Source organism: Ailuropoda melanoleuca, chromosome 12 (assembly GCF_002007445.2).
Source record: "Ailuropoda melanoleuca isolate Jingjing chromosome 12, ASM200744v2, whole genome shotgun sequence".
NCBI classification, from domain to species: domain Eukaryota; kingdom Metazoa; phylum Chordata; class Mammalia; order Carnivora; family Ursidae; genus Ailuropoda; species Ailuropoda melanoleuca.
Window position 1 is genome coordinate 4,252,346 of NC_048229.1, and position 25,226 is coordinate 4,277,571.

General features: G+C 50.2%; 1 protein-coding gene across 1 annotated transcript in view; it reads right to left on the reverse strand.

Annotated features, from left to right (window-relative positions):
* LOC105234635 (transmembrane protein 132B) overlaps positions 1-25,226 on the reverse strand; it is a 316,926-nt gene that overhangs the window by 79,578 nt on the left and 212,122 nt on the right. Inside the window, 1 exon segment of the mRNA XM_034637932.1 lies at positions 7,954-8,140. Coding sequence (XP_034493823.1) covers positions 7,954-8,140 — 187 coding nt within the window.

Sequence of the window (25,226 nt, forward strand, 5' to 3'; positions counted from 1 at the left end):
CGTCCCCGCCCCCTCCCCTTGCTCTGTCCACTCGAGCCATCGGCCTTCCCTGAGGTCCTCAAACGTACCAAGCCTAGTTCTGAGTGAAGCCGCGCACTGCTGCCTCTGCTGGGATGCTCTTCCCCCCCAAGCTGTCTACAGCTGGCTCGTCCTCCTCAGTTAGGTCTCAGAGCAGATGTCTTCCTGATCGCTCTGACACTGCCCACCCCCTTCCCAATTTCCCCATTCTGCTACCAGCATGAGTTCTCGGCACCTGAAGTAATGGCACACGCTCTGCTGGCGTGCGAGCACCGTGAGAGCTCTGGGCTGGTTCATCAGCATCTGCTAGAGGACGTAGTAGGCACACGAGTATTGTTGGGAGGAAAGAAGTACACATGCCCAGCTCTTATGAAGTCTCAGGCCGATACAGCTAAAGACAAATCTGATTATCTCTTGTTTTTTTCTATGCTGAGCCCGTGTACCCAGTTGCCTAGAAACTCAACAAATGTGTTCATTTTTTTATTCCAACCTTGTTGAAAGATAATGTGTTTTTATCTGCATGTGCAGAGCTGAGCTTTTTAGTTTTAAGAACTGTAGTTGAATAGTAGACTCCAGTCCTGCACCCCACACCACCCCTGGAAATAAATCTCTAAGCTCAAAGCTCAGTAATTGGACAGAAAACTGAAGAGAAGTGAGGGAGAGTGAAGGGACACAGTGGAAGGGAAAAGACAGAAAACTTGTGCTTTCATGAAGAAAAGAAATAGGTACCGAGTTAGTATTTCCCAGGCATGGAGGGGACAGCAAAAAGACGATTTTCAAGTTTTAGATTTTAAAGATGATGCAAAACATTATTATCCAGGGTTATGACACTCCTCTTTTTCAACTGCCCTTTTTAAGATGGGATTTTTGAAGGTTTTGACCATCTGTGCTGTTCTGCTAGAAATGGAATTATCAGACACAAATGGTTTCCAACTTCAAAATTTCCATCAACTCCACTTTCCCCCTCTCCATGTACCAAAAAATAATGAACCCAGCATATAGTGTGTACTAAATAAATGTCGGTTGTATAGTCATTGACTGGATGGCTGGAAGGAAGGAAGGAAGGAAGGAAGGAAGGAAGGAAGGAAGGAAGGACAGATGGATAAATGAACAAACAGATGGACAAGAAGATGGATAAATGAAATATGGATGGATAGATGGATGAGTGGACAGACAGATGAATGGATGGAAGGATGGATAGAAAGATGGATACTTGGATGAACAAATGGGTGGATGGGCAAATAGATGAACAGATGGACAAACAGAAGAACGGATGGATGGATGGATGGACAGATGGATGACCGGACAGACAGAAGAATGGATGGAAGATGGATGGAAAGATGGATACCTGGATGAATAAATGGATGGATAGAAGGACAGATGGATGGATGGACAAACAGATGAATAGGTGGATGGATGGATGGATGGATGGATGGATGGATGGATGGATGGATGGACGGATGGATGGAAAGATGGATAGTTGGATGAATGAATGGATGGATAGAAGGACAGATGGATAGATGGACGGACAGACGGACAGATGGATGGATGGATGGACAAACAGATGGACGGATGGATGGGTGGATGGATAGACGGATGAGTGGACAAACAGATGAATGGATGGAAGGATGGATGGAAAGATGGATAGTGGGACGAAAAAATGGATGGATGGAAGGACAGATGGATGGATGCACAAACAGATGGATAGGTGGATGGAGCAGTGGACAGACGGATGGATGGAAAGACAAACGGATGAGTGCATCACCACTGTCCCTATTCTTTTGTAAGCCTTCCTGCCTGGACCATTGCATCAGCCCCTGCCCTAGCTTCCATACCTGGGGTCTCTTCATCGACCTATCAGACATTATCCCAAAGCTGCATATTTACCTACATGAAGTCGAGATTGCTTCACTACCCAAAAGGTGCCAGCAGTACCCAATGCTGCCAGGGTCGCACAACTGTAGTAGTAAAGCTCTACATCATAAGCCTGGGGCTGCCTCCCAGGGCAATAGTGCCCCCTCAGAAGGTGCAGTGAGACTGAATGAGATATTCCAAGGGCAGCAGCCGGAGCTGACTGCCCACCCAACAGTCTTCCCTCCTCTCCACCCTGTCACAGCTGGGTCCCCAAATACCAGGTCTTCATCTCCCCATCTCTGCACCATGGCTATCTCTGACTCATCAAATCAAACTCTTTCTTTCCTCCAGGAGGAGAACCCACCACCCACCCTGAGACTGAACTTCTGGTTGGCCTTCACCCAAAGTCTGACAGATGTGCCTGCATGGGGCCAGAGAGTATGTGCGGCCGTGACAAAAATTATGAAGACTAAATCTGACCAAGTGCTGAAATTTGCTGGCCAATACACTGACACCTTCCCTGCAGTACCCCACTGAGTCATTTCTACAGTTTACAGACAAGGAAACTGAGTTTTAGATAAGTAAAGTAATGGGCCCACAATAACAAAGCTAGTAAACATTTAAGTTCATATTTCGCTCTAAATAGCTTGATCCAATAGACTGTACTCTTGACCAAAACGTTTCACTACCAACTACCCTAAAGGTGAAAATGACTGAAATTTTCCCAGTATGTACATCACCCTAGTAAATCAACAGGATAACACAACTGACAAGGTAGAGAGGGTCCTTAACCCTACACCACAGTGGAATCTGCTTGATTCTGGGGTGGATTCCACTACATACATGACCTTTCTATTTGCCTGGGTGTTGTAAGCACGTCGTGTTTGTTGTATCTCACTTAGTCCATATGACACCTCTGTGCAACAGATAGGACCAGTGCTCCTACTTGGGAATTCACACATGAGAAACTAAAGCAAAGAGAAGTTAGGTGAGCCCCTCAGGCTACATGGAGAATGGGAAGGTCTCCTCTTCCTGGCCCCCGGGGTTGGAGCAGGAGGATGTGGGGCTACCCCAGGAGCCTCCCTAGCCCCAGCCCCATAGTGAACCCTATCGTCCAGGATGAAAGGCTGTCTATGAAAACGAAGAGGCTTGTGATCACCATGCCGATGGGGGCTCTGCTGTGGGGTCCTCTGGAAGAGCAGAGTGCAGAGTGCTTTCCAGGAAGGCAGTGTCCTCAGGAGCCTGGAGCTGCCAGAGGGGGTGGGTTGGCTGGGGATGACACTGAGGTCCAAAAAGCTCCTCAGGCAACAGCCTGGGGCAGCAACAAAAGAACAGATCATGGGAAGAAGGATGGAGAGTTCTGGGTAAACAGCCTGAGGAAGACCAGATAGGGGAGATTGGGGTCCTGCACAAGGCAGGTGGGGGGAAATAATGGGCCCTCTAGGATGTCCACATCATAATCCCCAGAATCTATGGATATGTTACTTTGCATGGCAAGAGGGAAAGTGAAGACTCTTGGGATGGCGAGACTTTTCAGGCTAATATCCAAGTGGCCCCCATGTCATTGCAAGGGTCTTTGTAAGGGACCGAGGGAGGCAGGAGGGTCAGAGAGGAGACTCAATGATGGAAGCAGAGGTCTGAATGACATGGCGCCAGGGGCCAAGGGATGCGGGTGGCCTCCAAGAGCTGGAAAAGGCAACAAACGGATTCTCCCTCCCAGCCTCTGGAAGGACACAGTTCTGCTGACAGGTTAATTTTAGTCCAGTGAGACCCATCTCAGACTCTGGCCTCCAGGCTGTAAGATGATGACTTCTTGTTGCTTTAAGCCATTAAGTTTGTAGTGATTTGTTACTGAGGCAAAAGGAAATTAACACAGCTACTGGGAGCTCCAGCCAGTGGACTTGGGTTCTGATGGTAAATATAACCATCCATTCATTTGTTGAGCAAATACCATATACTCGGCCCCAAGCAAGGTGCTGAGAAAGCCCCCGGTGCTCAGAGCAGACATGGTCCCTCCCAGCCAGTAGCTTGCGACCCAGTTTCTGCTTATCAATCCACTGCTGCCCAGCTCCAAATTCACCCCTCATTACCTGCTCTATGAAAATGGATCTGAGCCCTTACTGCTTCTCCTTTGCCGAAAGGCAAGGTGTTGAGCTTTGTCAGTAGGGGGGCCGGAGAGATGTATCCAAGGGAAAGGGCTTGCCTTGGGATTCTGGTGCCATGCACGTGCTGTGACTTCTCCAGCCGCAGTAGCTCCCCTCATGTCCAGCTCCTGCAGCACCCAGCACCCAGCAGCTCTACCCAGCAGCCACCTTGAATGGCTTGGTGCCTCCGATGCCTCCGATGAGACACCTCTCTGTAAAGAGCGTTCCTCAGAATTCCAGCAAGTTCCACCAGCATGCCACCTCAGCAACTTCTCCACGTGCAGTGAGCTGGGACCACACCCTCTCCCACAAGGGCTGGATCTCAGGTGGGGCCTGTTCCTTGGGCACTCCAGCTCAGCCCTGGGGCAGCAGATGTTCCTGACAGCTGCCATTGGGACATTCTTCAGAGTTCTGTTCACTTCCTACTAAGCCATCCCTCATTACTCCAGTCTCTGCTATGATTAATGACTCCTCGTATTAAACTTTCCCTGTTCAAATTCTTTCTCACGATTGGAGTCAGACTAAGACAGACATGCATGAACCACAGACAGTGGTGCGGTCTACAAGAGGCAGGCTAGCAAGACTATAAGAGGCCAGGAGAGGCCTCTCCGAGTTGACCTTTAAGGTGACAAGAGACCAGACACCAGCCAAGTGGAGCACTCAGTGTAGCTGTTCCGAACGCACAGGCGTCTGACGAACAGGACACACTTGGGACATCAGAGTCGTGTTGTGCAATAAAACCAGCACAACGACGGCACCGACCAGAGCCCGTGTGCCTTCAGATCCATTCCCTGCTGGGTTCTGGCTGCTCAGATGACCCAGCCCTGGTTCCTGGGAATATATCCTCCTGCCTCCAGCCCCGGGCCAGGCGCACTCTTGTTCTGTCCAGGGGCCCTGACTCTGCTGTTGTGCCTGCTCTAATTCCTGTGTAGCTGTGTGCGTGGGCTTACATCACTCTGTTCTAACTGCTGAAGTGGTTTCTGCTTCTGGAACGACCTGATACAACAACAAGCCATTTGTGGACGTTCCATGGACAAGTCATGTGGCACCCTTACATCATGCAGAAGCTGTCCAGAGTTAGTCGTCACCGAGAAGGAAGAAAGGAAGTGGCGAAGGGGAGGAAGAGGGGAGGAGGGGGAGAAAGGGAGAGGGTGGAGGGGGGGAGGGCAGGAAGAGGGAAAAGGAAGAAGCACATAGAAGGTACTCCCTGATACACACGGTAGGCAGAATTCTCCCCCTGGCAGCTGTGGGTCTGGGGAGCAGCTAAAACAACTGATTATAAGAAGAGGAACTACCAGCTGCGGTCCCAAGGCAAACGTTATGAAACAGCTCTGGTCCCCTGGGGTCATTTTAGAGCCACTCTTCACAATGACCCAAGAGATAGATGGTGATACACAAGACCACTCAACCATCAAATCCAGGCGCTTTCCTGCCAAGAGGAATTAAAGCCCAATGCGAGAAACCGTCCCTAAGTAAAGATCAGCCAGATGCGGAGCGCCGGGCGGCGTGCAATCGTCAGAGACACGCCGCGTGCACCACGCACATAAATCCACCCTCCCTGGAGCAGCAAGGCGCCCAATGGCACCCGAGGGGAGGGAATGGGGGTGGCTGAGGGTGGGCAGCACCGAAACCTCCAGACGCAGGCGCAATATGGCAGCTGCGAGGGCAGGCAAGCACACCGCCGGCATCCACTGGACTCCACGCCGGGCCTGTCAGTAAGACACAGGAGCAGGGAGGCCCCACAGGGAAGCGCCGACCCCCGTAGAGAGACTGTCAAAGCCAACCCGTGATCTAGGACCACATTCCAAACGCCTGCTTTTCCTGCTCAGCCAGGCTCTTCCGTCCTGTGTGGGTTTCACCGGCTCCTCCTCTCCCCGTCCCCCGATTCTGTCCTGTCCCCACTATGAGCCCTGACCCTGTGAGCGACAGCACACTCAGCCTGGAGCTGTGAGTTAGGTCTTCAGGCAGCATCGTGAGAGAGGATGTCACCATAGCCAAAGAGCATTTGTGTCTGTAGCAAAGGTCTCATCAGGAAAGGTGATCCCAAGAGACAAGACAAGCAGCACATCCCCCGAAGCCCAGTAACAACAGAATAACTGTCCCCACTGCCAGGCGTTCTCCTCAGAAGGGGACCTAGGGCGACATGCTAAAACTAAAGTTTGGCCAAGGCTAGGCCATTGCAAGTGCTGAGTGCGCCATGACGGCGTTAAAGCAGCCATAAACAATGCATAACCAATGGCCACGCGGTGTCTGGTAAAGCTTTTCCACAAACATGGGCAGCAGGCTGTATTTGGTCTGTGGGCTGTTGTGCTTGGCCAACCACGGGTCTATAGCCCCGTCCTGGTTCCAGCTTCCTCTCCAGCTCCTCCCAGAACTGGCATCTGCCCATCAGAGGAGGGCACAACGCTCTCCCTTGGAGAACTCCCAGTGCACATTAAGCATACAGTACCATCGTAAGGACTCAGAGTAAAGATGTAACCCAACCTCGGCCAGATCAAGGTTGATCTGGAAAATCAGAACAGTCTCATCCTGCCTTAAAATCCACATCCATCCATCTCCGCCCCTTAAGAAGGCCATTTCCTGCTCATGTGGCTACAAAAGCCAAAATGCAGATTGCTGCTGATGGGGGTAAGCTCCATGAGGATAACTTTCACGAACTAGGTGAGCCCAGCAGCTTGGATGAAAGCAAGGGGTTCATTCATTCGCTGACATTCATTCACAGCATATAGTAACTATCTCAGGCACTGTTTTAGGTGCTGGGATCACAGATGTGAACACAACTGACCAGAATCCTACCCTCACGATCTCACCTTGTAGGAAGGAAACAGATGATAAACCCTGCACCTCCAACACCCATGACATCTGTGAAGAAGATGAGACAGGGTGGCGGTGTGCACAGAGTGATGGGTGAGGGGAACAGAGAGCTAGTTCTGGCCAATGTGGCCGGGGAGGGTGCATCTCTTAACAGTCAAGGTGAAGAGAAGGACCCAGGCATGGGGACACATAGGGAAAGTGTGTTTCAGGCATAGACAAGAGTAAGAACACAGATACGGGAACTGCAGACTTAATTGTCAGGTGCAGGGCTTCACCTGCAAGGATCTTAACTCTGGTACCCAACTTGACTATGGATGATAGAAGCACCCACAGATTGCCCAAGAATATCTGGGTGCTGACCCCCACACTTTGGTCCCAGACAGGAAGGCCAAAGCAATGCAGAATATTTCCTGTCCCACTGAACATCTCCAGTGTGAAAAGGGTATTGGGACTGTGGCGCTCCCAGGGACTGATAACCCCCGTGGCTCACCAGCACTGTTCTTTCTACATTCTGGAACCTCATGCATGACCCTGTTCTCAGACATGGCCCCTGAGCCTGGTCGTGAATGGAGCTTCAACCAAGCTCAGAGGAAAAATCTGGCAACCTCCAGGCCAGGAACAGAAACGGAAGTGGTTTTATGGACTCTGGGACCTTATGCAGGCTCCACTGGTCAGTTCCCAACAAGGCTGCTTCAATCCATCGCATTTTCAGCTTGCCTGTCCCCATGCTACCTGGGAACTGCCCCGTGAGGCCGAGCGCCCAGGGCTGCTCACTCAGCGTGCAGAACACTGCCCCCACACAGATCCCTGGTGCATCCCACTCAGCACAGCACTTGGTCCCGATGTGCGCCGAGATGGAGACCACAAGGAACAGGAGCCCCCAGGAAACGTTCACCAATATCACAAAGGAGAAGAGATTTACGGAAGACCCCAAATAGTTTCCAAAAAGACATTATGGAGAGCAGGTAAATAAAATGTAACCTGAGTGTATTTCCCTTGCTTAAACCTTCTCATCAAGTGCATAAAAGATAATAAATTATAAAACACTTCAGGTTTCTTTGAACATTAAAAGCACTCCAAGAAAACCTCTTGGTGACCCTCTTCTGAAGCTCAAATTTCTCACCATTGCAAGAGGGACGATGCCCACAAAGGACGTCTGGCTGACGAAGATCTCGGACACGGCCAGCTCGCTCACGGAGTCCTCCACGGGGTACTCCACCTGCCAGGTGATGGGCTGTGCCCCGGCCAGGCCACTGCTGTTGTCGACCCCAAAGTCCACTTGCAAGATCTCGTAGAAGGAGCCATTTACCCTGGAAGACAAACACACGTCGAAGTGCGATTTAAAACCTGCAACTCAGTAGAACATTGAGAAGGTGATAAATTGCCACGTTCCTCCTTGCCAATCCAAAGAGTGATTACTAACTTCAACAGAGCCCATGGCAGTGTCGACAGAGCCTAATTCACAGGCTGTCCACCAGTGACCCGCAACTCCAAACAGGTGGGCAGTCCCTCTGCAGGGCTCAGTGGGAAGCGGACTGTTCTCCCTTGAACGAGCAGGTCAGACAGCTCTCCCCACCCCATGTGTGCACACACCACCATCCAGCACAGCACACAGCAAGCGGCCCCAAGCCTCTTGTCTGCCACTACCATCACGCCATTCCTGAGGCACAGCCTGGACTCTGGCTACCTCCACATTTACTTAGCTGTGTGTCTATGGACCAGTGGTTCAAACTCGAGCTTTAGGGTATGAGGAGAACCATGGTGACCTCACGGGCTGGTGGGAGCACCATGAGACCAAGCATTGGAAGGGCTCCATAGTTCCCTGGTTCACTACATAACTGTGAGAGACACATAGGAAGCTACAGTGATTCCTCATTTCATGACCCTGAAATGGGATGAGATGGAAGAATCCACCTGCTGAGTGCTGAGGCCCTCACTTCATTTATGAGTGGCAGCACCACACATGTGTTTGGAGGAGGGGAAGAAGGTGGATGGGACACATAAATGTGAGAAAGACCAACGTCATTCTCAATATTTTTGTACACAGGGAGCATCTTGTCATTGACAGGGATGTTGTAAATTGTAGACTGACTATGGTACCAATAGCAGAAGTCGCTGAACAGAGAGTTAAAACAGAAGCCATCCAGCGTAGGATTCGTGAATGACTCCTGTTCTGTAGCCTTTTCCATCACCCTGATGCTAGCTTTGTCCCCAGCCAAGGAACTTGACAGCAGAGCGACCAATTCATGGTTCCCCGAGGCCCGAGTCACACCAACCAACCTATTCCTTTACTGCAAATGGGCCTGCCTGGACCAAAATGGGCTTGGAAGCCTCTGGCCTGTCTTTCAGGGTGTGGGCAGGGTCTGCAGAAAGGGTTTTGAAAATGAACCTGGGCTTGCTGCTTGGCCCCCCGAAATCTCCTACCACAGACAGCTCCCCCTCCCACTTGCGGACTTGAGAAGAGGGCAAAAACCACAACTGGATGGTTAGAGGCATCCAAGTGGTACCAGAGGCAAGGTTCAGACATAGGAATGGTATTGACAGAACTGACCTGCCCACTATGGAATTCCACCCAATTCAGAACCACACCAGACTCCAAACAGAACTGGTCGCGTCCAACCCTTTCCCGTGCAGCCAGGGTTTTAAGAAGCTCTCTGATGTTCTTCTGTCCAATGCTGTGGCCACTAGCCAGAAACGGCTATTCGAATTGAAATATAAATTTACTATAATGACACAGCCGGGTGTCCCAGCTGAACTTAAGCTGGGTGTGGGACATGGGAGCTCTGAGTCCTCAAGTATCTATTTGTCACGGTGTTCTGCACCAGGAAGACAGTGTGTGCAACATGCATGAAAATCCCTTGCTTCCTGAGAAGACGGACGGGGCACAAGGGGGAACCCCCACCAGGGGACCCCGGTTTACCTGGGCATCTTTAGTGAGAAGGCAGAGCAAGGGGAGGCTTAGGGCTGATTCTGAGTTGCCGAAGGGATTTCAGGGTCTTAGGGGCTGAGGCCCTCACTCTAGCCACCCTCATTCCTCTCCCAGCCTGAAGTCTCCTCTCTGGTCACAGCAAGTCCTCACTTCTCCGTCTGTTGAGTCTCCTCCTACAAGAGACACTCGGTCCTATCAGAGCAGATCTTCGATTCCTCTTTGGGCCGCACTGTGCTTGGAACCGTGACTTGGGGGCTGCTTCTTAATACCTCCTGGGATCTTAGCGGTCGGTAGACCTCAGCAAGGCAAATGCCGAGAAAGTGAGACCCCCAGCAAGAGAAGACAAGGAACATAACTTTCTCTGCTCTCGGCAATTTAATCCTGCTAAATCTGCACTCTGGTCTCGGTGGTACAGAAGCAGCTGGTCTTTGGGCCAAGGGGGAAGGGTCTGTGGGGGAGGGCCAGCCCCCTTCTCCCTTCCTGGGCCCTTCCTGCTCCTCTCTGACTGTCCAGCCCATGAGCTGGACCAGCTACAGGAATCTGCCCAAGTCCAGCTATAAATGGAACAACAATCAACTCAGAGTCAATTTTATGCACAGGTTTTTATTTTAAATCATTTCCCTCAAACCGGAGGAAGGGGGTCTTAACTTTCCAGCAGCTGGCATGCTTGCTAATAAGTCCATTTCTATGGAAATGGGTTTATAATTATTAACTTTACCTGTTCCTGATCTATCCTTGATAAGCCTTTCAAATTTAGAAAAGTGCTTTGTGATCCCCTCAATTTAATAATTACCAACTGCCTTTGAGGAATCTAGATCAGTATTCCGGCCGTGAGATATTCATTAGATATTTTCCCCTGGGGTGGAGAAGTGTGTGTGCGTGTGTGTGTGTGTGTGATGTGTGCACGCGCGTGCACGTGTGCGCTCAGAGGGGTCAGGTAGGAAACACTGCTTGGCTGCTTCTCCCCTCGAGGCTAAGCAGACAGCATCATCCCAGAAGGACTGGATTCCCAAAGCCCTGTTTCCCATGGAAGCCTCTGCTTTTGGTAAAGCTAAGCCTCTTCCCTGGGACCCTGGGACCCCTGAGGTGGGGCTGAGGCAGCTTTTGAATGCACAGTGTGGCCGCAGTTCAAACACGCCAGCAAGAAGGAAAAGGAGAGATGGGGGCAGGGAGGGGTATAGGGGATCCAACCCAGCAGCTTGTCCCCAAGAGCCACAACCAGTCAGTTCGCAGCATATAACCCATGATGACAATAAGGCTGTTTGGGGAAGGGAGGGGAGAAGACAGGGAGAGGGGAGGAGGAAGGGAGGGAGAAATAAGAGAAGTGGGGGGAGAGAGAGGGTTCAAAACCTTGAACTCTTCTCCAGCAAGTTGTGCCATTTACATCGACTATTACCGTGCAACCCCCACAAACTTCTGGATGGTTCTGAGCTGCCAGGCTGAGATGCTGAAGCCTTCCCAACATGAGCTTTTCTAGAAATGGAGTGAGAGAGATTGACTTCTGTCAGGGTCTCTATCTTAAGAGCCATTCTCTGGCATTATGTTTCTAAATGACCAAAAAGCAAGGTACATACTGAGCCACGATCACATTAAACAAATGTCCCAGAATAGGATTTGCTGGTTCCTCACAGTGAATACAAGACGGCTGAACCCTGACTTTCCCTCTAGACTATTCACTCCATGGGGACAAGGATGTGTCCATAGCAGCTGACACAGGACCCAGAAAATTGTAGGAATTCAGTGCATATTTGTTTAATTCACTGAACACTCCTAAAAGGTCCAGTAGGACACCCTGTAGAAATCCAGGGGGGTGTCATTTGCCTTCTGGGAGACAAGGAGCTGTCAGTCAGCTGAATTTTGAGTCATATTCTTGTGCCTGGTTGGCAAGTATATTTATACTTTTTGCTCTGAGAATGTATGCCTGTCTCCACTACCACAATGTAATTCTCTTCTTTGCTTTTAAGACTTTGTTTTTCACGGCAGTTTTAAGTTCACAGCAAAATTGAGGGGAGGGCACAGAGATTTCCCATAAAACCCCTGCCCTCCCCACAAGCTTCCCCCACTATCAACCTCCCCACCAGATGGTACATTTGTCACAATCAATGAACCTACAACGACACAGCATCACCACCCAAAATCCACGACTGACATTACAGTTCACTCTTGGTGGTGGACATTCTGTGGGTTTGGACAAACGCGTGATGACATGGATTCACCAATATGATGTTACATAGAATATTCTTGCCATCCAAAAAATCCTCTGTGCTCTGCATATTCATCCTTCCTCTGCCCAGTCTCTGGAAACCACTGATCTTTTACTGTCTCCATAATTTTGCCTTTTCCAGAATGTCCCATCTTTGGAATCCTGGGGTGTGGTACGCAGCCTCTTCAGACGGGCCTCTTCATCTTAGTCATATGTATTTGAGGTTCTTCCACATATTTTCGTGGCTTGACTTGACAGCTCATTCCCTTTTAGTGCCGAGTAACATTCCGTTGCCTGGATGGACCATGGTTTATTTAACCACTCACCTGCTGAAGGACACCTTGGTGGGCATAAGCTTTCAGCTCCTTTGGGCAATATACCGAGGAGCATGACTGCTGGGTGGTATGAACCTAATTCTTCAAAGGCCAACCCCTATTATAACACTACAGTCACTGTGGTCCCTGCCACATTGATTTACGCAGTGACATTTGTTAAGCACATATTATGTGTTAGGCACTGAGAATTCATTGGTAGACAAAACAGATAAGATCCCTGTCTTACTAATCAGGTAAATAAATAAGGTAAGTCTTGGCCATAAAAGATGCTATCCTAAAAATAAAATAGAATTAAATTTCTTTTCAAAAAGCTAAATAAATTTTTTCAATTAAAAAATTTTAAATACAATTTTAAAATAGTCCATTTTTATTTTAAACCAGAATATAGATTACAACAGGAGACAATGGAAGGTGTTCAGGGCCTGCCCCTGTAAGGAACTGACATTTGAGCTGAGACCCAAAGGGTGAATAGAAGCCAAAGAACTCTTCAGCAAATGTTTGTTGAATAGATGAGTAAATCTATTTTAAGCTTAAAAAAAAATCACGGGAAAAGTGTATCCCAAACCACTCAGCATGAACACAAGGTGCTAAATGCAAAAGAACATCTATTCAGTCTTTGTTCAAATACCACCTGCTCAGTAAAGCCTCTTCTGACCACACTATCTCAAGTTCCATCCCCCCCCCCGTGCCTACAGTTCGACCCCGTTAGCCAGCTCCATGTTTTCTTTTTTTTTTTTTTAAAGATTTTATTTATTTATTTGACAGAGAGAGAGACAGCCAGCGAGAGAGGGAACACAAGCAGGGGAAGTGGGAGAGGAAGAAGCAGGCTCATAGCGGAGGAGCCTGATGTGGGGCTCGATCCCATAACACCGGGATCACGCCCTGAGCCGAAGGCAGACGCTTAAACCACTGTGCCACCCAGGAGCCCCCAGCTCCATGTTTTCTACAGTTTTTACCTTTTCACCTACTAAGTGATTGGTTGACTAACTCATTGGTTATATTGATTCCCTCTCTCTCTCTCTCTCGCACACGCACACCACACACTCCTATGAATGTGGGATCTTTGCATGCTTTGCTCATTATTGCATCCCCAGCACTTAGAACCCTGCCTGGGACATAACTGGTGCTCATTCAATGTCAATGAATATACAACAACAGTTGGAACGGGATCTCAGACATGTGCTCAGAGAACCTCGAGACCGGATGCTGGGAGAAGACCGATTGGCAAGTCAGGGAAGGCTTCCTGGAGGAGGCTGGCCTCAGGCTGATCTTTGAACAACAGGCTAATAAGACAGGCAACTACCACAGCCCCACTGGTTGGGGTCATTCATTATACCCTTTCCCCTCCGGACATGCATCCCACTCCCTGACTGCCCCCCACACCAGTCCTCCCAGAGAGGAAAGAAGCAATCACTGCTCATCAGTCCCCTCAAAGGGGCAGAGGCTCTGTAGTCCCTCTCCCTGCCTGTCACACAGCTCTTCTCATCATGATCTAATGGCCAGCTCTCCGAATCTGGCATGAATAAATCATCTCCTTCCGCGACTCCATAAAATCCAGGCACTACCCCCTCATTCCTGTTTTGTCAAAGGCAGCACGGCCTGAGCTGGCTGCGGGAAGAACGTTTCAGGTTGACGTGTCGGGCAGCGGTTGGCAGTCAAAGGTCTAAAAATATTTAACAGTCAGGAGTCTCGAGCAGGGACTTACAATCCTTCAGACTCAAAACACTCTCTCCTCATTGGTTTGATTTCCTGACTTCTCATCGTCAAATTTTTATATAGAACTTGGAAAAAATGAGACTATGTCAAATGGGAATAGTCCAAGAGTTGAGGTTCCTTTATTGCATTTCCAGTTGACTAGGAAAAGCTAAATAGAAAGCCCAGAGGTTACAGCTTCTCCGCTGGGCTGCACGTGGCCAGAGCCATACTACATGAACTGCCCCCACTACCATGTTTTTACAAAATTTGAACCAGCTGTCAATATTTTTAAAGGCAGAGAATCCACACACAAGCTCCCCCAAAGAAATGGGATTTCTGGCTTCTTTGGGAAAATGGGGAGACCAGGCAATACTACCCCACATCCTCATATGGCAACAATCAGCCGCAGCTACAGAATGCTGTCCCCACCAGCGGGGCTGAAACTCTCCAATAGGCTACTTTATTCATTTATTGTGTCCCTCAGGTCCCTATAGACATTTGTGATCTCTGAAAAAACACATTTTGGTTTTGACCTTCTAGAAAACACCTCAGGAACTGTGTTTACCACTCACATGATTCCTCCTCCTCCTTGGAACGTGTCTCCCCCCACCCCGCCTTCCTGCGTGGTATTATCCTGACACCCAGCCCCTAGCCATGGCTCTGGACTCGGTGCTGACCTCTGACCTCAAGTGGGTGACAAGCGCTTCCTAGCAATGTGAAATCCTACTAGAAAATTCCCAATTTGGCACAGAAGAAATTCACAGTGTCCAGAAACAAGCTGTACACAAATGTTCATTGTAGCATTTTCCAGAAGAGCCAAAAAGTGAAAACAGTCCAACTCTCCAATGGGCATTGACTGCCAGTGGGTAAAGAATTTCTTTTGGGGGTGAAGAAAATGTTCTGAAATTAGGTAGTGGAGAGGATTCCACAATTTTATGAATCTACTAAAAAAACCGCTGGATTGTACACTTCAAAAGGATGCATTTTATAGTATGTTAATTATAATTTAATTTTCTTAAATTAAAAAAGAATGAGAGGAAAAATCATGTCGCAAAAGGATTGTATGACATAATACTTTGTATAAAAATGGTAAGCACATGGGCGACCATTCTCTATATAGCTCATATTAAAAAAAAAAAAAACAACAAACCATGCACGGTATGATAATGTCCACTTCAGAGAAGAGAGAGAATGAAACCAGCAAGAGGCAGGGAAAGGCTCTGATTAGATATGTACTAGTTACTTCTTTTAAAATGTGAAGAAAATAAAGCCAGGTAGTAAGAAAAAAAGCTGGGGGTGAAACAATGAAGGTGTGTTATAGTGTTTTCTGTACATTTGTCTAATCAAGGAACATTTTATTTAAAAATAAGCATTTATTTAAAAATAGAAAGCTACCAGCCTCAACCCTGTCTCGTTTGTTTTCCTCTTTTGTTTGACTCTCAAATCCGTGTTCCGGCTGGCAGCCAGCCGGACACTCTCCGTCTGCCTCCTCAATCAGCTTGCGAGAGGGCGGCCAACCCGTGGCCCCGCTTCCCAACCCCAGGTAAAGGAAACTATATAATCTGCTTTCTTTTTCTTTTTAAATATTTTTCAGTCCCTCGCAGGCTGGTAAGAGTGACTGGAGTTTTGCTTACCAGCATTTTCCCAGAGCTGGAAGCAATAAATCCTGGGAACGAGCGAACACTCAGGCACCCCCACTTTCTCAGCCGCCAAACCAACACTCACCCTCACTTCCAGCTTATTTGATTTTATCAGCGTCACCATGACAGGCCCGGAGACAGCTAAGACAATTGCCACAATTCATTTTTTTCTTGCCTCTGCTTCTATTTTTCTGACAACATTCCCCAAACCCTTCCAGGAAATGCCAGCCCAGAAACCATCTCTCTCACCGACTTCTCAGATACAACTTTCCCGAGTCGGCCCCTCTGTTCCTACCTATGGCCAACCTTGAGGGAAACTCTTGTTATAGAAAATGACTTCTGGAATCCACAGCTGTTAGGTCCGCGTAAAAAGGAGAGGCAAAGCCACGCTGACTGGCGTGAGAGAGAGCACCGGGGGCTCTGGCCTGTGCACGGGGCCAGGCGTGGGGTCTTGTTAGCTCTCCTCTGTGTTCCTAAGACATTCTCGGCCGCACCTAAAAATGGAGTTGGGAATCATAATGCTAATTTATTATTACTATTTTTTTTTAAGTAGGCTCCAAGCCCAGCGTGGAGCCCAATGCGGGGCTCAAACCCACAACCGAGATCATAACCTGAGCCAAATCAAGAGTCAGATGCTTGGGGTGCCTGGGTGGCACAGTGGTTAAGCTTCTGCCTTCGGCTCAGGGCGTGATCCCGGCGTTATGGGATCGAGCCCCACATCAGGCTCCTCTGCTATGAGCCTGCCTCTTCCTCTCCCACTCCCCCTGCTTGTGTTCCCTTTCTCGCTGGCTGTCTCTATCTCTGTCGAATAAATAAATAAAATCTTTAAAAAAAAAAAAAGAGTCAGATGCTTAACTGACTGAGCCACCCAGGTGCCCCCCATAATTTTAATTTTTAATAAATAGTGTTTAATAATATTATTAATAAACCTATTAATTTTGTATAAATAATACATTCCTGGGATTCCAAATTCTAAAAATACAAAGAAGGCAACAGTGAAACGTCCTCCTTCCACTGCTGCCCTCCAGACCCCAGCCCCTGTCCCCTCTGCTGACCAGAGTTATTGTTCATTTTCTTAGTGGCCCCCGGAGATGTCTGTGCGCCGCGAGCATGAACACGTGTGAGGCTCCGCCTCGCTCCCCCACACACGGTGCACACCGAACGCTCTGCTCTGCTTCTAGAGCACCGCTCTCTGACCCAAAGGGAAGCGAGAGCTCTGGCACTTCTCCTCCCTGACAGTGGAAGCCCCGCCAGGAAGTGCGGACAGAACCGGCCACCATCCGGCCACGGGGGCCAGCCGGCAAGGGCAATCTGCCTGCGAGTCCAGAAGGGATGCAGTGAGCTGTGAGCCACATTCCTGGCGCTGGCACAGGGAAAACCCATCTGAAGCAGGTCACCCTGCGGGGCGGGGAGGGGAGCCCCCAGCACTGACCACGGTCTGCCCCCAGAGCCCATGCACGAGACGCTAAGGGTAACAGTCACATCCCTGTGCCTCTACATTACTGAGACATGACAACGTCCCCAGCTCTGTGCCAGGCCCAGTTACGCACACAGAAAATTCACACTCGGAAAATTCTAGTTACTTTTCAAAGAGTCTGCTTCTGAGCGGAAACCTTCCTCCTGCCATGTGGCCCAGGATTACTCTGCACCTGTACTGGGAAGGGCCTCATTAAATGGGGATTCTTCTCCTGCCTAACGGGCGGGTTGGCTCCTCCAAGCGAGAGCAGCTGTTAATGAGGCCAGGGTCCTGTGGTCGTGCCCTGTACGTGGTGGTCAGCTGGGTTCTTCCAGGTGGCCGTGAAGAGCATCTCTAAGTCGGGCACCCCGCAGGCCACCCTGGTCACCAGGGCCCAGCCGGCAGCCACCATCGGCGCCAATATATTCCTGGTCCTGGTGTTTCCGCTGCTGAGATACGGAAGCAGCATTCTGCACAAAGGATTACGCTGGGCCCTCCGTTTCAGGGACTGTGACAATTGGCTGACCAGGGCTGCGCTCGTGGCCGACCCAGCAAAGATCAAGCCGGAGCTGGGTCGCCTGCAGCACTCAATCAGAGGGATGCTCACAACCACCAAGGGCAGTATTTAAAGGCCGCAGACATCTGTAAGTGCAAGGGGAATTCACTGCTCACAGACAAAGGGGTGGGGTTTTAAGGCGTAAGAATCATGAAGTTTTACCTACCACTTGGACTTTTCTCCCAAATTCGAGACTCTTTCATCCAACTGCCTACTGGACAGCTCCAGTCGGGTGTCCAACAGACATCTCAGACTTGATGCCGAACTCCTGCCCTCACCACGACCACCCCCACCATGTGCTCTCCCCCATCCCCCCTTCCAGTGGCTCAGGCTGACACCTCATTCATCCTGAACTCCTCTTTCCTCAGTAGCTCACATCCAGTCTGTCCGGAAAGCCCATCAGTTCCACCCAGGAAACATACATCTTTAATCCCTTCACCGCACCCTCACCCCCGTCCACTCCTCCCACACTGGTCCCCACCACCGTACTGCCCGACACAGCAGCCAGAGCTCTCCTGTTAAATCAGAAGTCAGCTATTTTCACTCTCCTGGTCAACATCCTCCAGGAATCCTCGTCTCATTCCCATAAAAGTGCAGGTCCCTCCCAAGATCCATAGGCCCTACACGGGCCCAGAACCCTTGCCCCAGTGCCTGCTATCTCCCTGACACCTCTGCTGTCCCCTTGCTCACTGCTCGAGCCGCGCCGGCCCCTGCTGCTCCGCCAGCACCAGGCACACGGCTGCAGCGGCTCTCCCTTCGCCCTGGGCCACGCCTCCCCATGGCATCTGTACCCGCGTACCCCTCACCTTCAGGACCTTCCTCAAATGTTAGCTTCCGAGCAAGGACCTCTTTGGTGACCCCGTGGAAAAACCCATCCCCCACACTGGTGATCCCTGTCACCCTCCCCTGCTTTTTCTGTATAGCACTTAACAGCACAAACTTACTGTATTTTATTTACTAGCCTTGTCTATTGGCTGTTTCTGTCTCCTAGATTGTAAACTCAGGGGGGGCAGGGATTTTTCTTTATGTTCCCTGCAATACCTCCAAGACCTAGAAAAGTACCTGGCCTATAGGAGGCCCCCATAAGGATGTCACGAATGAATGAATGAGCTGTGAACCTTGCAGCTCGTGCGTCAACACCATACTTCTATAGCGCCCTCAGAGTGCACATGTATGAGCGCACGGGTATGTACGTTTTGATCCCTGTGTGTGAGGCCACTCCTGTCTGTCCTTGGCTGGGTCTATCCACCCATTTTTCCATTCTCTCCCAACGTGGATACTCCCCTACGGAATCTTCACTGTCCTCCATAACAGCACGGGGCCAGGCTGGGCTGACTGAGAGTCAGCTTCCCTGCATGGGGACTTCCCTCAGTCTCGAAGTCATAAATGGGAAATTCCCACAATGCTCTTCCCTGTTTCCAAGCGTCTGCTTCCTCAGGTCACCCTCTACACCCTTTAGCCAGCTGTTTCTGCGTCATCTCCAGTTCGTAGTTGTCCACTGTGAGAGTATAACGTGACAGCAACTCCTCAGCCATCACTGCACTGGGAATCGTCAACGTTAATTTTCTTCATTGTGGTTAGAACATTTAACACGAGATACACCTTCAGCCAATTTCAAATGCACAATACAGTACTGCTCACTCCAGGCACGGTGTTGTAGAGCAGACCTCTAGAACATAGCCATCTTGCATCCAGTGCTAATGTTTGGAAGGCAGGCACTGTTACGATGGGCTCAATAACAAGTAAGGACTACGAGGACCATTTTTCCAAGGAGTATCACAAATGATAATGATTATCAGCTTTCTCTAACAAAGTAAAATATTTACCCTTGATTCGGACGTTCCCAAAGTTCATGGCACCTCCAAATCACGAGGAATTATTTCAACACCACAAGAGGAAACAAAAAAATTACAGACAAGGGAGATAGACAGACAGACACCCTGGGGTATTAAAAAAAAAAAAACCCAAACAGAGTCTCTAACCTCATTAACCTTGAAATTGAGTAGAGTTAAGAGAAGTCCACAAATACATTGACATTCTGAACACCACTTGGGTCAAAAATCAGATTAGACTTCTTGTAAACTTCAATTTACCTGGCGGCTTTTCAATAAATGTCAGCCGGGCAGAAATTCAATGGAAGTGATTTGCAGGCTCCTGTAATCCAAAAGTGTGTAAATCTCCCTAAATGAGGAGCTCTCCTTCAGGAAACAGGAATTCTCCTGTCACCAATTAATTAAAATCCAATGATTCCATCCCATCCCCTACTTGGCCCATTGTATTAATTACAACAGCTTCAAAATCTTTCTTATAGACCAATTGCTCTATAGTAATTAGGTCTCAATCTTCAGTCAACCACAATTAGGAAGGATTATGTGGATGTAACTTCTCTGACTTCTCCTTTTGCTGATTATACCTATTCGAACACCCCTGAAATTCTTTATGTGGAACTAGACTACACCCGTCCTGCCATACTTTGATGAGGAGAGACTAGTTCGGTCCGGAGGAGCGAGTATGTACCATAATCGGCATGAAATAAAAGGGACAGCGGTCAAGAGCTGGCTCTGTTTGCCCACAAGGCGGTTCGTCCACCTGGTTACAGGATGCACACACGAGATGGTTCAGGACAGGGAGACACCTCCCTGTCCAGGTGCTGGGAGGGGAACACGGGGTTCACACGTACCAGCACACTGAACCTGCCCAGCGCTCACCCCACATCGACCTCAGCTTCACAAACGGGTCCACTGTGCATGTCCTCAAGGAATGAAAATGATTCCAGATAATGATGATATCCGAAGTGAGTCAGCACCAGGTCAGACCCTCGGAGGAAAGCGACCGTTAATTGGCCTAAAACAATAGAAGGAAAGGTGACATCTGTTTTGGTGGCTGAACCATGCTGCACTAATGAGGGGCTCTGTGGCTGTATGGTGGCCGTTCAGGTGGCTGAACTTTGGCACCATGAGAATTCCCCCTGCGCACCCAGCACCCCTGGTGGGGGGGGGCGTGAGCATCCTGGGAGACTGAGCACAGGTGGGGGCTCGGGCCTGATATCCAAGCAAAGAGAAATAAATCCCTACTGCAGCTCTGAACCTTCGAAGCCAGTGCCTGCAAAGCCAGTTTCTTTGAAAACTCCGTTCAGTCTTAAGGGAATAATTTGTCTGCTTCCTCTGATGCAGTCTGGCTGATTCACCCTCGTGAGAGATGCTAGGAGTTGGGACCACGCTTTCTGAACACAGAATGAGAGCATGTAATTGGAAATGTGTGAGCTTCTCGTGGGAACCAAACATTCAAAGTTGGGACTGTCCCAGAACATCAAGGTCAGCACGCCTGGGAAGACATAAAAAGAAGCCGTTGTCTATATATAACCAGTCCCTAATTCTGCCAGACTTTCACAGACTTACACTCTCTGTCTGGGTCTCTAAGTTCTGGACCATAACTCATTCATTCAAACGTTCAGTTAAACGTATCCGAGCCCATACTGGGCGCAGCTCTGTTCTCGGCACTGGGGTCAGTGACGGACAAGGCGGGTGAGGCTCCTGCTCTCCTGAAGTTTATATCCTAGTGGAGACAGGTCGATGTGGGGTGAGCGCTGGGCAACAACAAGCTTGTAAGAAAACAAATGAGGCAAGTATTAAATAATGAGAGTAACTGTCATTAATGAACTTCCCTAAATATTTCCAGCTCCCCGTTTTCTGGACACAGGAGAGGACTGCATTCCCAGCTCACGGGACATTGGGTGGAGCCAAGAGACTAATTGTGACCAGCACATTTGGTGTGTCCCTTCCACGCAACAGCACAAGTCTCTACTGCCCACTGCCACCACCAGCAGCAGCTTCCAAGGTGAGACGCTGTTTGGGTCACTTGAGAGACGACGGTCAGATTCCCCCAGCCGAACTTCAGTGGGAAAATGGTCTGAATGAGAAAGGAACCTCTGTTGTTTTAAACCACCGAGATGGAGGGGTGTGTGTCTTAACGGCATCAACTAGCCCGTCCTGACTGATGCAGATACATGCAGAGATGAGGACGAAATGCAATAAAGTGGCAGGGACAGGGGCCGTCAGATAGAACCATGAAAGGAGCCATCTCTGAGCAGAGCTATCTGAGAGCTGGGATTTCAGTGGAGGACAAGGATCAGTGTTCCAGACAAGGGGAACAGCAGGGACAGAGGCTCTGAGGTGGTAAGAAGCATGTCCTACACATGTGTGCTTACGTACACACTCACATGCACACCTGCACCCTTGCACAGACATATGAGCACACGCACACGCGCAAAGTCACGGCAGGAGTGATGAACAGGGGGCAGAGGGTGGCTGAGCCACCTGCAGACGATTCCAGGGCCAGCCTCCATCCCAGAGAGACAGGCGTCAGTGACGCAGCCCTTTCCACAAAACCTCAACGTCCCAGCGAGGGGCAGAGCTCTCCAGAGACTGGCTGCGATGTGGACTCCCCCCACTCCTGGCTATAAGACCTAACCCCACCCAGTTCCTTATTAGCATAAATTAAAAGAAAAACGTCCAGACTGCTGAGACGAGCAGCGTGATAAGAGGTGTGTCAGTTCCACAGCCTGCAAGCCGAGGCCCCGAGCCTGGGCGCTTTCTCGCAGTGCCCCTCTGGGGAGCTGGCCTGTGCACAGCACAGGGCCAGGGGAATTTGTCACTCCCCCTTCCCTCCCCTACCCCCCCGGTGCAGGCTCTGTCACTGCCAAATGACACACAATGAGATGACTTCAGAAATGTGATCACAGGGTCACACTGAGAAAGTGGTAGAGATCTGGCTCCAAGGTCATGACTAGAGTATGTCTTTTATGAAAAAAGCAGAGATCTAATCAATTATACTGTTCACACCCTAAAGAGTCTGCACTCCTACACGGAGAAGGGTCTTCGCGGGCACAGAAAGAAAGAGGGGTGGAGGGCACTGGACACTTGTGCTTCCTACGGAAGGGATTCTGAGTGAGCAGAATTAAGCTCTCCGCACGTAAAGAGCACCTGTCTGAGGAAGGAGACAAAAGAGGACGGCAAGGGGCTGATGGGGCAGGGGAGACGGTACGTGGGGTGGTCCTGGACCTGGACAGCGACCCCAATTAGCCCCTGGACGGCCCAGTGCTGGAGCCACAGCATTCCCTCGGATATCTGGCGAAGCTGATTTAAGCTCCGTTCTGCTTGCAGCTAACACACTGATGTAATACGACAGCATTAAAGTCTATCATGAAGCAGAGACGCTGTGTTTTATGATCCACTAGTCATGAGTTTACTTGCCTCATCATTTCAACTGTGGTGACTCCCACTGGCATTTAAGCATATTTCAGTTGATAGATGGGGAGAGACCAGTAGAGCCATAAATCAGTATCGACTGCCAGAAACGCCTCTCTTCTTAACGCCTCGTACTCTCTTCCGTGGGCAGCCTAATGTTTCCAGAAGAAAAGACCCAAGTCGGTGTGAATCCTCCCTAAAATGCCTAAATGACAACCACTTTACCATGACCCATCTCCCAACGCCATGCTACAAGCCTGCCTTGAAAATTCCAGGGAGACCATTCTCCCATTTTTTTCTTCTGTTTCAAAATTCAGACCTAAGTGGCTAGCATCCCAGCACTGTGCAAACAAGCGGAGAGCCTGCAGTCGGTTTCGGGAGGGCACGACACCGTGCTGCTACAATACAAATGGATCAAAGCGAACGCACCGCCTCTGGCAGCCTCTCAGCCCTCTTTCTCTTTAAATGTTCCGAGAAGTCTCTTTAGCCAGTGCAGCGAAGTATTACATTTCTTAAAGGACCTTACATGGAAAGTCCAAGACGTAGCCATGAACAGCCACCAAAAGAAGGCTCGGCATCCTTCTAACCCCAGCCTTTTTCAAAATGTAGTGACATCAGCACACACGTGACACAGGAGGGGATGGTCTCTCCATTCTGCCCAGTGTCCTCACAGGGGACTTGTTCCCAGAAGAGATGAGCAAACCCAGACGTTTCTGCTGCTTCTCACACAGCACAGCGTAAGCCCCACAGCCCAGCAGATCACCAGCGGCCCCCCCAGGAAGCAGGACTCCATTCATATTGGTCCAGTGCGACAGGACCGATGCAGGGAACATTTGATTTGCAGAGGCATAAGCCGGGTCAAGAGAACTAAGAAAGGGGGCGCCTGGGTGGCACAGCGGTTAAGCGTCTGCCTTCGGCTCAGGGCGTGATCCTGGCGTTCCGGGATCGAGCCCCACATCAGGCTCCTCTGCTATGAGCCTGCTTCTTCCTCTCCCACTCCCCCTGCTTGTGTTCCCTCTCTCGCTGGCTGTCTCTATCTCTGTCCAATAAATAAAATCTTTAAAAAAAAAAAAAAAGAGAGAACTAAGAAGGGTTGTTGGGGAACTCAGAGATGAGCAACAGCGAAAAGCTGTGACCACCCGAGTTTGAAGGGTTAGCGGGGAAATAGCGTTCCTGCGGCCCCGGGAGAGCTGGAGCCCTGGTGGGAAGCAGCCATCGCCAGAACCAGGCAGGAAGGAGGATGTACCCTGACCCCCCTCTGCTGGCCTTCTGGTCTCCTGCCAGGCCCCAGCATGGGCTGAGCCCAGCCAGAAGCCAGCAGCAAGGGAGCCCAGGAGAAGCAACCCATTGGCATGAACCACCCCCCAAAGTGCACAGCAGAGAAGAGTGCAAGGAAGAATGGGAAGTGGGGCCAACAGAGGAGAAGCAGCACACCCGGTATGCAGGGTCCGTGCGGCGTGACCCCAAGCTACCTTCCAGGCTTATCTCCCATACGCCGCTGCGTGGGCTTGGCAGGGTGCCGACCTGCTGACCTACACTCTCCAGCCCTCTCTTTCACGCACGTCTCCAGTGAGAGATTCTGGGGGAAGTTTGGGGACAGAAGGGTGATATATGGCAATACTGATCCATTGCAAGTTTTCCCTGTGGCGAATGTCCTCCCAGAGCTCTTTCCTGCCTTCGCCTGAGCAGTCACTGACCCAAGAATGCCCCTGCCACCATGCTTCCAGCAGTCTGAGGAGACCTCTCAGCGCCGTGGCGAGGACTGAACGGGCCAACATGTGGAGCACCCACGAACTGTTACCACAGATGTCCGCCTCTCTGTCCCTCTGTAAGCGTTCCACTCTTCACGCTCTCGCAGAGCACTCTGTGCTTCCCCTTCGTACACACATCACAGTCCTCTCTCTGCCTGCACCCTGCAGGTCCCAGCCACTGCCCCACCGTGGCACATGGAGCTGCAAGGGGCCACCTGGGGAGGGGGACAATCTGGAAAGATTGGGGGATGCAGGGGCACAAGATGGCTGGTAAGGTGGTGCAGGAAAAGCAGCAGCCCCCCATTTCCCCCTCCCTTCCCCTGGGGTTTCAAGAGACATGTCCACACCACTGCTGCCAGATGCAGGACGCGTGCAGTTAGCTGTGTGAACAGCAGGAAGCAGTATGGGGAGGACACTGCGAGGAGCGACACAAGGCTATCCAGTAGTCACGTCAAGCACGGAGGAGGGCCCCCAGATTTTAATTGAACACATCACAGTTTGTACAAAGGGTCGGAGACCCCGTTCTGCTCCCCCGTCCCGCGAGGTGGTGGTGGCAGCCGGGGGGGGGGGGGGGGGGGGAAATCC